Source organism: Astatotilapia calliptera, chromosome 22 (assembly GCF_900246225.1).
Source record: "Astatotilapia calliptera chromosome 22, fAstCal1.2, whole genome shotgun sequence".
Lineage (NCBI taxonomy): Eukaryota > Metazoa > Chordata > Actinopteri > Cichliformes > Cichlidae > Astatotilapia > Astatotilapia calliptera.
In genome coordinates, this window is record NC_039322.1 from 23761349 (window position 1) to 23773942 (window position 12594).

The 12594-nt window shown below is 41.7% G+C and overlaps 1 protein-coding gene across 2 annotated transcripts; it reads left to right on the top strand.

Moving 5' to 3' along the window:
* The first annotated feature begins 4293 nt into the window (after positions 1-4293).
* Positions 4294-12415, top strand: LOC113014228 (digestive cysteine proteinase 2). Of its 2 annotated transcripts, none has more exons than XR_003270944.1 (11): positions 4294-4459; positions 5104-5163; positions 5247-5339; positions 5926-6098; positions 7046-7307; positions 7401-7596; positions 7692-7885; positions 7966-8057; positions 10065-10226; positions 10991-11058; positions 11526-11588. XR_003270944.1 is itself a non-coding variant. In XM_026155621.1 (11 exons), the coding sequence occupies exons 1-11, from the start codon at positions 4414-4416 to the stop codon at positions 11987-11989; spliced, it is 1656 nt and encodes a 551-aa protein (XP_026011406.1). In that variant the 5' UTR covers positions 4294-4413; the 3' UTR covers positions 11990-12415. The 2 variants fall into 2 exon arrangements, 1 of the variants encoding a protein (XP_026011406.1); XM_026155621.1 differs by lacking the exon at positions 10991-11058 and adding an exon at positions 11802-12415 and having other exon boundaries at positions 11526-11715.
* Positions 12416-12594: the final 179 nt, after the last annotated feature.

Consider the following 12594-nt stretch of genomic DNA (forward strand, 5'->3'; position numbering starts at 1 on the left):
ACACACACTCTTTTTTAGCTCTGCTGAGCTGTTTAAGAGTAATCTCATGACTTCAGTTAGTGCCCTGAGACAGATCGTAGAACGACTTCTCACTCTAAAATCTTTGTCCATCTGTCTGTCTGAACAGGCTGCTGCCAGCAAGCTACCTTTCAGTTATTTAAGATCCTGTGATCTCCCCGTCTGTGCCAGATCAACTCCAGAGGTTTCACTGAGGCAGGGGAACAGCACAGCAATGCTCTGTCACACACTGACACCTAGTGACAGGGTTGGGTTCTGTTTTTTATGGAGCACAAAAGACTGTATCTCGCTCTCAGCATATTAAATGTTGTTTGTGGTTTTAGGTTATTAGAAATCAGATTGCGTAAGAACAAATGAGTGCATTAAAACATTTACCATACAAAACTGAATGACTGTAATTATACAATTGCTGTCATGGCAGAAAGAAAGTACGCCCTCTGTGACTTTTAATGTTCTTAAAGGTTTTTAAATTAGTTTCATTTCAGTGGTAACACAGCAAAGATCAGATTTCTCACTTTATTTGTTTGGTTTCATTTAAAATTAGGCCAAAATGCAGAAAAACAGAGTACACGCTGATATTTAATAGCTTATAGAACCTCTTCGACCAATTATCATTTTCTGTGCCACTTGATCAGTCTCGTAAATCTCTGTGGAAGAAATTTGGCTCGCTCTTCTTTGCAACGTAACTTCAGTTCACTGAGGTTTGGGCATTTGCTTATGCACAACTCTCTTAAGGTCCCACCACAGCATCACAATCAAGTTGAGGTCTAGAGTTTGGCCAGGCCACTGCAGCACCTTGATTCTTTTCTTGTTCAGCCATGCAGTTGTAGATTTCCTGCTGTGGTTGGGAAATCCTCGTGGTTTCTGCCTGATTGTGTTTCAGCCAATACTTAGTTTTCAGACAGATGACCTTACATTTGACTCTAGAATACTTTGCTATACTGAGTTAATGGCCAATTCAATGACTGCAATATCCCCAGTGCCCCATGGTTGCAAAAGAAGTCCAAATCATCACCCCTCCACCACCAAGCAACAGTGTTTGAGGTGTTTGTGCTGATATGCTGTGTTCTGTTTTCTCCAAACGTGGTGCTGTGCATTATGATCGAACAGCTCCACTTTGGTCTTGTCTGTCCAAAGGACATTGTTCCAGAAGTCTTGTAACTTATTCAGGTACAAACCTAAGCTGTGCTGCCAGGTTCTCTTTCGAGAGAAGCGGCTGTCACCCTGCAGTCCTTCCAAACCAGCCATACTAGTTCAGACTTTTCCTACTTGTACTGTGATGAACTTTAACATATAACATACTAACCGAGGCCTGTAGAGTCTGAGATGCAGCCCTTGGATTTTTTTGTTTTACAATTCAACTGAGCATTGGGGAGAATTTCCACTCATGAGAAGACTGTTGTTGTAGCTCACCTGACATTTGGTTTGTCTAATTTTGAGACCTGCTAAGGATCAAAATGTTGTTATCCTGGGACGTAAAACCTCAGAACTGACAGGGGCCATGCTTTCTTTTAACAATGAAATTATAAATATTGTAACTACAATGTACGTACAAGACATTGTCACTAAGAGTCAGGTTTTTCTTCTTCTTTAAAATGTCACACTGTGCACACGTTGGTGTTTTTTTAAATGCACTGGAACATAAATGGAAAACACTCAGCATGTAGTTAATAACAACTATCACTTTTGAAACTCCACCAGCATAACACTCACAAACATACTCAAACACCCACAGACAGACAAAACACACACACACACACACCTTCACAGCTCTACACTTTCCAATCAAGAAGAAAATCAGCAAGATGAATCTTTTTGCATGCAGACTCACCCACAAAACCACATCTTCTTCTTTTGTAACAACTGCAACCATTAAAACGTGTCTCTAACAGACAGAGTGAGAGAATTAAAACTCTTACTCGATTGGTTATTTATTTTCACTTCTTTTGGGTGTTTTACAGCAGTTTTTTAGGCCTGACACTTCCTTTGTCCGCTACTTTTTTAAGGACACACTGCACACCATGCTGAGTATGCCAGGTTCTCAGACAATAGCTGTTTTGGAATAAAATTGTTGTTGTAAAAATAGTTTTTCATGCTTGTCAAACTGCATTTTCTTTGACATTTTTCAAACATTCAACAAAAGAAATGGGAACAAATTCTGTCTTTTTGTAACAGGCTATTAGAAACAAAGTGCTTAAAGATGCCATTTAAAATAAGTTCTTTGTTAACACCATCACCTTTCACAGAGCACTAAATGATCTGCAGAACAGGAAGAGTTACTTGACGATGCTCTTCGTGGACTACAGCTCAACGTTTACCACCAACACCATGATACTAGACATCCTCACCACCAAACTGGACCACCTATTACCTGCTCCTGGATCAAAGATTTCCTCACAAACCAGCCTCAATCAGTCCAACCCCCAACCTCTCTCCTCGACTGTCATCCAGCACCAGATCCCACGCCCCGTACACCTATAACTGCACACCAACCAAGCCAACTCTCGTCATTGTCAAGTATGCTAATTACACCAACGTGGTTAAACTCATCTCTGATGGAGATAAGACAGCGTACAGGGCGGAGGTAGAGAACTTTTCCCGCTGGTGCTCCGAAAACAACCTAAAGCTGAACATCCTTAAAACAAAAGAACTCATAATGGAAAGACACAGACAGGTCCACTCCCCTCTAATTATAAACGGGGAATGGGTTGAATCTATCTCCACCTTCAGGTTTCTGGGCACCCACATCTCCCCTGATCTCACCTGGACCCACAACACCAACGCCCTGGTAAAGGCCCAGCAGCGGCTGCACTTCCTCCGTGTCCTGAGGAAGAATTACGTGGACCAGAAGCTGCTGCTGGCCTTCACTGCTCCTCTGTGGAGAGCATCTCCTCCACACTGGGTGTTTGATAGACAGAGTCCACTACTGACAACAGGACGGCTGTACAGAGGGTAATCAACACCACCCAAAAAAATTATTGGTTGCCCTCTGACACCCTGGAGACCATTGCCAGATCCTCCTGTCTCAGGAAAACTAGGAAAATCATAGGTAAGCCCTTACACAGCTTACCATCTGTTTACCCGCTTCTCTGGTCAGCGCCTCAGGTCAATCAGGTCCCACACCTCCAGACCCAGTAACAGTTTCTTCCCCTGGGCCATTCAGACTGTTAACAAACACCCATCTCATGAATCTGAGCCATGGTCTGTGTGACCCTCATCACTCAGGCCACTATTTGAAGCTATTTTGTTCTCCAATGTCTGTCTTTCTCTTATTTCCGAATATATTCCTCTTGATTGTATATATTTGTCCTCTTTTGCTATTTTTTCCTGCTTTCTACTCTTTATATCTTATTCTGGCACCGTTGGTGTGGAGCACCCACAACTTTTTTTTTTTCTGTTCTCAAACCGATCTCCCTGTTGGAGCTCAGTCTGGGGGGAGTTATTTTTTTTCTCCTTATCTTTCCTCATGTGGTGCATTTTCCATTGTTATACCTCTCTGACCTGTCTTCCCCATGTGGTGTTTGTGTAATGTATGTATGGTCAGAAGGGTAAGTCGGCGCTGGCAAAGGTCGGCAGCCTTAACCCCATTTCCTTTGGGGTCAACCTTCAGGATCAATAAAGTTTTATTGAATTGAACTTCATTTTACACGTACAATGACAATAAAGGGCTATTCTATTCTATCTATTCCATTCTAAAAATAAATAAATAAATAAAAATGAATAATAGAAATTGTTTTAAAAACTTCTGGAAATGGTCAGGTATGAGGATTGGACTGAATAAAAAAGCAGTTATTGTCCAAAGAAAACTTTGAAAACCCTTCAGAAACTTTGAAAGACTATTCTCGACATCACTGGATCAAAATGGGAATCAAAATGGGGCGACTTGACACTTTTGCACAGGATTGTATATAAAGAATAGCTTTTAAAAAAGCAACCCTTCTCTATAACAAACAAAACCCAAGAGGGAACTCTGACTAATCCTGTTGTAAATGTCATTTAACATACAATTAGCACACAATTAAGTTATCTTATCAAAGTATTTTCGTCTGATTGATTTAAGGATTTTAAGAGCTCCAAACAAAAATGGGGAAGCCTCGGCTTCGTGACACGCAGTGGTAGTTCACACAAACACTGCCCTTTCCGCTGTTTTCCTATTATCTAGTTAACTACAGTCATATGACATGCTTCACATGATGTGCGTGCAAATAAAACTGTGATTGGAGGAGACACTTCCTCGGCGCGATGTGATTGGTGGACCGGGCAGGCACCGTTCTCCATGATTTAATCATTGTTTTGGGGGTTAAAGAACGTCCGCAGAGCAATGTGTTTCTGTGAGGTTTGGCTTTAGTCTGCCAGCTGTTCTCATTGTCACTCTGAGAATACAGAAGAAAAAAAATGCAGCTTTGGTACATTGCAGCTATTTTTTTGTGCGATGTCGCTGGTAAGGAAATACATTTCATATTTGTTTTTTTAGGTTAGCTGTTTACAGTCAGCCAGCGTTACATGCTGTGGAGGTAGCTAGCACTCGGGGGTCTTGTTACGCAGCCGTTACGTGCAAATAAACATGTTAATAAACGTACATTAGCATTCAGTTTGCTAAATAAGAGGCTATCTTTGTGTGTAAGTAGCTATACAGTAGAGCAGGAATACATACGATAATTTTTAACTTTCACATTAAAGTCTTCCTGTTTTAGCTTGAGAGAAGTGCTAATTTACGAGCTCCACTAACCACTCTTTAATTCGGCACACAACTAACTTTATTATTTACCAAAGCTTAACCTGTTCCTTTTATGATAAAGTGGGCTTTAAAACTTAAAAAAGGAAGGTTGGGGTATGAGAAGTTTATCTAATTTTATAACTTATATTGCCAAAATGGCTACAAACGTCTGTTTTATCCTCTGCTCCGTGTGTGAGAAGTTAACAAGGCGTCTGTAAATGACCAGTGTTTGTAGCGTCCATGTAACCAGTTATAGCAAATATCCAGGGATAGCTGTCAGTATTTCTTGCTTTGCTATTTGCTGCTTGTTGCACACAGCTCTGTAGTTATATTACTAACATGTGTTGTCACCTCTGCTTCATTGTCAGGTACAGAGGCAAAGGCAGTACATAGCCTTCCTGATTTTGGAAAGAGCTATCATGTCAAAGGTAAGCTGTGAACTAACAGAGGGTTACACGGTATGTTTTGGGCCTTGTTGGAAGTTATGTTTCATTGAGTATTTACATTTCAGGAATCATCTCTCTGCCCTATGCTGAAATTGAGGAACCATTTGAGGCCTGGTTAGACCTAACAGCAAAGTCAAGCCGGATAGACTACTACCACGGTGAGAAACCCCCTTCAGCTGATTCTCCTGAAGCAGATTCTGTATTCCCCTGCTTGGCTAATCAGTAATTTGAAATTGAGTGCCTGTTGTGTAAGAGAAACGATACCAGACTGTAACATTATCGCAAAAAAAAGAAGTGAAAAAAGACAGAGTAAGCACGCGTGATGAACATAATCTGATGACTTGTGTTGCATGTGACTTTGTACTAAAATTGTGTTTTTATATGCTTACAGTGCTGATGACGGCTGGTGCAAACTTACCCACGAATACTCCTCTTTATTTAGTTTTTCTTCCATCAGACAAATCATCATCTTGACTTGTACATAACTGTAGTCTGTTAGGAAAAAGGAAGAATGAACACATTCAAAGTAGTAATGAAATAATAATAATAAAATTGAATCCTGATATAATGCGTTTCTACTGACAGGTGTATACGCCAAAAAGCCCTGACTATAGCTAATAAGGTTTTGTCTGAGCCACACATAGCATATTCATTCAGAAATCTTGAGCTATTAACAAAATAAATGTACTATTAACATTAGAGAAGTCAATAATGTCTCATTTTAACACTCTTTATCACCAACAGGCCAGGTTTTGACTTACCAGTTAGCTTCAGAGCAGCAGTATGGCACTGCCTATAAGATCTCGCCTGAGACCACTGAAGAGGAGCTAAATGTGATGAAGTGCTTCCAGATTAACGGAACAAAGGACGAAGCAGTCACACCGCAGGCTGCGCTCCCCGATGTGCAGGGCTTCCAGGTGTGTGTTTTATTTCTTTTTATTCCACTTTTCAGTTTGATCTTCATGAGTAAAAGTGTATATATGGAACAGTCTCCGGTTGTTAAAACAGAAGCCAAAGCAGAAAAGTCTTAAAGCTGTATACTATCATTCTAATGGCCAGAAGGGGGTAGTTACCCTACTGCAAGAAGAAGTCAGAGTGTACTGAGGTCACGCACACATCGGTTAAGAGTTGACCTCGACATTGGACATGATGCAACCACCGGTTGCTAGGGAAACTTCTATTCCCCAACCAGTTGGCAGTGTTTCTAGTAGATTGCCAGTGTTTGTAGATAAGCCTTTCACTTACAGTCAGACCAGTAAATGGGAATATGCTACCATTACCAGTATTACTAACATTGGGGGAATACTAATATTTCTTTAGTGACAGGTTGTTTCCAGGAAACCATTAACCTGTCTGTAGGCCTGTGTGACTTTGGTTATAGCAGTCATTTTTGCAGCAACTGCCATCAGCCTCCAGCAATCATTCACCGCTGGTCTTGGAGTACTCATTTTCCTCCTCACGTTCGAGGGTTGTCAGATGGTCACTCTCTAGACCCGTGTCACTATAGACGCATTCACTTGATCCTATGTTGTCACCATGATTGTCACACAATCATGGTATTAATGGTTAACAAGTTGACATCACACGGTCAGTGGTGATGTGTCAGCAAAACCGCAAAAGAAAACAGGTAAATGACTCAACTGCTTACCTCAGTAAACCTTTTCTGATGAGTTTGTGGGCTCATAAGTCATAAGATCTTTATTACAGTGTCATGTTCATTTTGTAAATTACATTTTCATGAGGAGTATGTCTTAGTGGAAAACAAACCGTCACCATTTGTGAGTATTTATATCGTAGTCACATATTTCATTGAATGTTTTTATCTTTTATTTTGACAAGTCAAGTTGTTCATTTCCCTCCTTAGTTCCTGAGGGTGGAGTACTACAGAGGTTCCCTGTGTGAAGTCTGGCAGAATGTGACCACTGTGGGTTACAAGAAGAACACGTACACACTGTGGGTGACACATTCAGAGCGAGGTGCAGATGGAGGAAAAGACACCCCCATTCCCATTCACTATGAGATGATGGGATACAACACTCTGCTGGGGTCCCATTACGACAAGTACTTGGTGGAATACAAGGAGTTCAGCACTGACGTGAACCCCAAAGTCTTCCTGCTGCCTGAAGGTTTGTGTAAATATATACCTGCTCGACCTTTTGGAAGACTCAGAGGACAAAAGAAAAACAAAAACTCCTCCTTCTTGTTGTGTTTCTATATAGGCATGAGTTGTGGTGGGTTTCCTGGTCCTGGAGTGGAGCACCATATGTTGGCCAATCCAATGAAAGATCTCATCCACACCTCAGCGTCAGGCCAGTCACAGCGCATGTTCAGCCATTTCAAGGACAAGTTCCAGCGGCAGTACAGCGGTGAAAGGGAGCACGAGAAGAGGGAGCATGCTTTTGTTCTTAACCTACGGTGAGCGCAACATTTAATACTTTAATAATAATTGTGAGGCTACAGCTTTAGTAGTAGTTTTTCAGCGGTGTGTCTGACTGGTTCCGTTTTTCTAGGTACATTCACTCTAAGAACAGAGCGGGCATGTCTTTCTCTCTGGCTCTGAACTCTCTGTCGGATCGCACCATGTCTGAGCTGGCAACCATGAGGGGAAGAAAAAGGGGAAAGACCCCAAACAGAGGGCTCCCCTTCCCCTTCAAAGCTTACAAAAGAGTCAATCTTCCCGAGTCACTCGACTGGAGGCTTTATGGTGTGTATAAGCTTTAATTATTCACCAAAGATGCATCTGTGAGGAAGGTTTGTTTTTTCACCTTAACTCTGGCCTCCCAGGCGCCGTGACCCCAGTAAAGGACCAGGCCATCTGTGGCTCCTGCTGGAGCTTTGCCACCACTGGAGCAGTAGAGGGCGCTCTCTTCTTAAAGGTAAAAAGGATAGGAGGCAGCTTGCTGCACAGTCCTTGGCCCCATTCCAGTGTCTTCGAATAATGGGGCTCCTTCCCTATTCTCTTTGAAGCCGCAGATGCTCAGCTTGATGCTTCATCTGTTCTTGTTTGGGTTTATTTCCAGTGCACTTACGTTTGGTATAAATCTATATCTATCTTTCTGATGTTTTAGGGAGAAATTAGGTTTTATTTTAATACTCCTTGTATTGAAGTGGCTCGTGCAGGCAGAAGAATACACCCAGTGAAATGAATAAAATACAAAGATGCAAATTATTCAAGGTGCATGACTGATATAGATTCTTTGTGACAAAACCAGCAGAATTATTTGCAAAATTAAAAATAACCATTTGTAAATTAGATAGATATGACAGTCTGTCACATTTATTTAGCATAGGGCTGCTGTTTGAGTCTACTGACCTTTTTTAAAAAATAAAAAAAACAAACAAACATCCTTCTCTCCGAAGTGCAGCCCTCCTTTTGGGGATAGATCCACAGGAAGATTCATTGTGTAACTTCAGTCGTGTTGGACGGGCTTTACAGTGTGTGTGTCTGTGTGAATGAATGAGTCTGAGGGGACGTCAGCTTTGGGCTGCCTCCATCCTGTAGAAAGCTGAGCTCAAAGGCATTCCTTATCCCATGTTGCCTAGCAACTTGATCCAAACATAGGATCAGTTTATTGGGACTTGACGGCACCCCATTGAAGTGACCGAATTCTGTGTCTCTCCCTCACATAGGAGACTCTTAATTATGTGTCTTGCCCCTGGCCTGTAGCTCTGTAACTCCTAGGCTGAGGTCCAGTGATGGAGGAAGTCTCAGGGATAATACTTACATTAAAGCTCCTGCTTCATCGCAGTGCAGTAACAACATTTAAACATTAACTGAAGTAAAATGTTTTTGCATTGCAGTAAACTTAAGGTGCTGCGCTTGGAAATTTCCCATTGAGTATCAGTAAAATCTGATCTTAGTATTTATTTACTCATCTAGTTTTAAATTACTGATCAGAAAATGCAAAGTACATAACGAACACCGAAATCCAGGGTCGAAAAGTAAAGTGAATGTGGAAGTGAGCCCCTTGAGACTGGCTCTGAAAAGTGAAGCAACTGCAAGTTTATTAAAGCCACCGGGGAGGTGATATCTGTGATTTTAAAAATACTCCTGCCTTATAAAAGTCTGTAGGAGAAGAGCCCATAAATCTTTATCCCTTTTGTAAATTTTAGTCATTTGAAGTGTCAGAAAGGAGGATTATCCAGGACATGCTCTTTGGCATCAGCGCGGTTTCATGGTCAGATTACCCCTCGCTGTCACATGTGGTTCAAAGCACCGAGATGATGTTGCAATGAGATTTCACAATGCAGTAGAAAACTTTATGGTAGTTGCATCCTTGTTTCACACTGTCAGTGGTCGTGATGGACTTCCATGTAAAAATGTCCAACTTTACACCAAAACATGTTTTTAAGGTCTGGTTTTGGTCTCTGTAGCGACTTCTTGTTTAACGATGTATAAATATATAAATGTAAGGGATTCATCCGTGCAATAATCTTAACATTTCTCACTGAGGTAAAGCAGCTTGAACTGCTAATTGCTTTGCAATAATTGCAGGAACAGTTTGTTTTGGCTAGGAGGAAGTACTGCTGTGAGGCTGCAGCAGGTCGTCTTTGAACCTGAGCGATGCAGTGACCCCCATGGGCAGGTTCATAAACAGAGCCACTCAGTGGGGGGCACGCTTTGAATTTAGTTCTTCGTGATCTCACAGCATCTGCCTAGAAACCTGTAGATTGCAGCTGGAGTAAAAATGGTGTAGGAATGAAAGCCGATTATAAATGTTTAGCTGTCTTGTTTGTGTTTCATATAATCAAATGTCAATAAAGTGGATCAGTGGATTAAAATGTCTGCATTTTATTAGAGTTTGATTCATGATTAGTGCAGAGTAAGCGCAGGCTGCTGATGTAATGCCGAGTGTAATCATACTTTTGCTCGTGTCTTTCAGACGGGCTCTCTGCAGGTTCTGTCTCAGCAGATGCTGATCGACTGCTCCTGGGGTTTCGGTAATAATGGCTGCGATGGCGGGGAGGAGTGGAGAGCGTACGAGTGGATCATGAAGCACGGAGGCATCGCCACAATGGAAACATATGGCGCCTACATGGGGATGGTGAGATGATTTCACAACAACAAATCAAAAATTTAAATGGCCTTTATTTGTATAGCGCTTTACTCGTCCCTAAGGACCCCAAAGCACAACCAGTCATCCACACACACATTCACACACTGGTGATGGCAAGCTACATTGTAGCCACAGCCACCCTGGGGCGCACTGACAGAGGCGAGGCTGCCGGACACTGGCGCCACCGGGCCCTCTGACCACCACCAGTAGGCAACGGGTGAAGTGTCTTGCCCAAGGACACAACGACCGAGACCGTCCGAGCCGGGGCTCGAACCGGCAACCTTCCGATTACAAGACGACCTCCCAACTCTTGAGCCACGATCGCCCCTTAAAAGAGCGACGTTAATAGTGTAATTCTACAAATCTTATCATTGTGGTATTAACGGCATGTTTGATTTCAGGCTCAGGAAGCCTGTCTTACAGTTAAACAAGCTTTTGACCAGAGACTGTTTCATGTGTCTCTTAAGTACTTAAAGCATTCAGAAAGTTACTGTCAGTTTGCCCCACTGTGTATAACTGTGTATTTATTAACATCAAAGGAAGAGACTGACTTCCAGTGACCTGTGATTATCCCAAATTGCTCTGGTGTCACCCAAAAGTAGCGACACCTGAACAGTATTTTGCAAAATTCAGTCATAAATCTAGCATGCTCTAACTAAGCAGACATAGATCTGCTGTTTAAGAGTAGTATTAAATATTATACATGTATTTAAAAATAAACTATGTGATGTCTGTTCATGTCTTTAACCCAGCTGCCCCACATGTGCTAGGTCACAAAAAGCCAGAGATGGATGAAAGCCAGTTGAAATGACCACTGCTGGTGTGTATAAATGGCCTTTACTGGGCAGCTATTCTACCACTCTCTCCAGTGCTCCTTGTTAAGTTTTCCTTTGTAATAAAACAGCAATTTTAAGGTCCAGAAATATTCAGAACCCAAACAAAGATTCACATTTTGTTCCAATAATCCCTCCCCTCTGGTATTCCAATTAAAATAACATTCCTTGCAGCTATCATAGAATCATCAGGAGCAAAACATCACATACTTTCTTTCTGCGTTAAATAATGGATTGTTTTTCCATTAATTTGCCCTCCACAAACCCCAGTAAATCACATGCGTATGATTCATTTCAATACATTCCTCCCTAAATGTTAAAGCAAAACCTACAAATTTATATTTAAAAAGCCAGCAGAATAACTGCCTGCTTATTAACAGTGGATTTCAACACAAAAGAGGATTTCGAGAAGCTGTGAGAAAGTTTTTAAAAATATTTTTTTCTCTCCGAGTAGAACGGATTTTGCCACACGAACTCGTCCGAGCTCGCTGCACGTATCCAGAGCTACACGAACGTCACGTCTGGCGATCAACTGGCCCTCAAGCTGGCGCTCTTTAAAAACGGCCCCGTTGCCGTGAGTATCGACGCATCACATCGCTCGTTTGTTTTCTACAGTAACGGCGTCTACTACGAACCTGCTTGTGGTGAGTGTTTTTTCTTTCCACAGTGATTGCGTTAGATACTATCCTTCACGCTCACAACAACGTAACTCGCTGGTTCTGTTTTTCAGGGAACACTGTGGATGATCTGGACCATGCTGTGCTTGCAGTGGGATATGGCACCCTGAATGGAGAGCCATACTGGCTCATCAAGAACTCTTGGTCCACATACTGGGGCAATGATGGCTACATCCTCATGTCTATGAAGGATAACAACTGTGGTGTTGCCACTGATGCTACATATGTTACACTGGCATAGACTGTCTTCTTTTAAAGCCTTTATGTTGCTGTTGATGCCACTTCATGACTGCTGAATTACACTTAATCTTGATGTGTGTGTTAGGCCAGCTTTATGGGAAAAAAGCCTAAGAACTTATCGTGGACTGAACTAAACATGGCAGCCTGATTGGGAGGAGACAGCACTACAGTGTGTTGCATTGATAACAAGACAAACTGGATCATTGTGAAGTAAAAAGTGTTACGTCCCGATAATCTATTTTGTCTCTGTGGTGTTAGTTTTTTAATTGCTGCTGGAAGGCAGAATTTTTATTGAAAACAAATTTAAATAAATTTGCTGGTCCCAGGAAGTTATTAACTCTGGTTGCTTTGTCTGTTTCTACTTGATGACACACAAACACACACAGAACAAGTTCACTCAGTCATTAAAATTTTACTGCTCAAGGCACACTGGCTCAATTCCCTTATTTCAGATAAGTCACAAATTTCCACTCGTCCTTTACAGGCAAATTATTCCTGCTATAAAAAGAAGTTGCATTTATAATGACATCTAACATCACATGCTGTGGCCAGCATTAAGGCGTGCACTCTCACATCATGCATATCGACATTTATACAATTGGTTTC

Coding starts and splice junctions, on each gene's coding strand:
- LOC113014228 (XM_026155621.1), top strand. CDS start 4,414: ATGCAGCTTTGGTACATTGCAGCTATTTTTTTGTGCGATGTCGCTG. Junction 6,099..7,045: donor CCGATGTGCAGGGCTTCCAG/GTGTGTGTTTTA, acceptor TTCCCTCCTTAG/TTCCTGAGGGTGGAGTACTA. Junction 8,058..10,064: donor AGGGCGCTCTCTTCTTAAAG/GTAAAAAGGATA, acceptor CGTGTCTTTCAG/ACGGGCTCTCTGCAGGTTCT.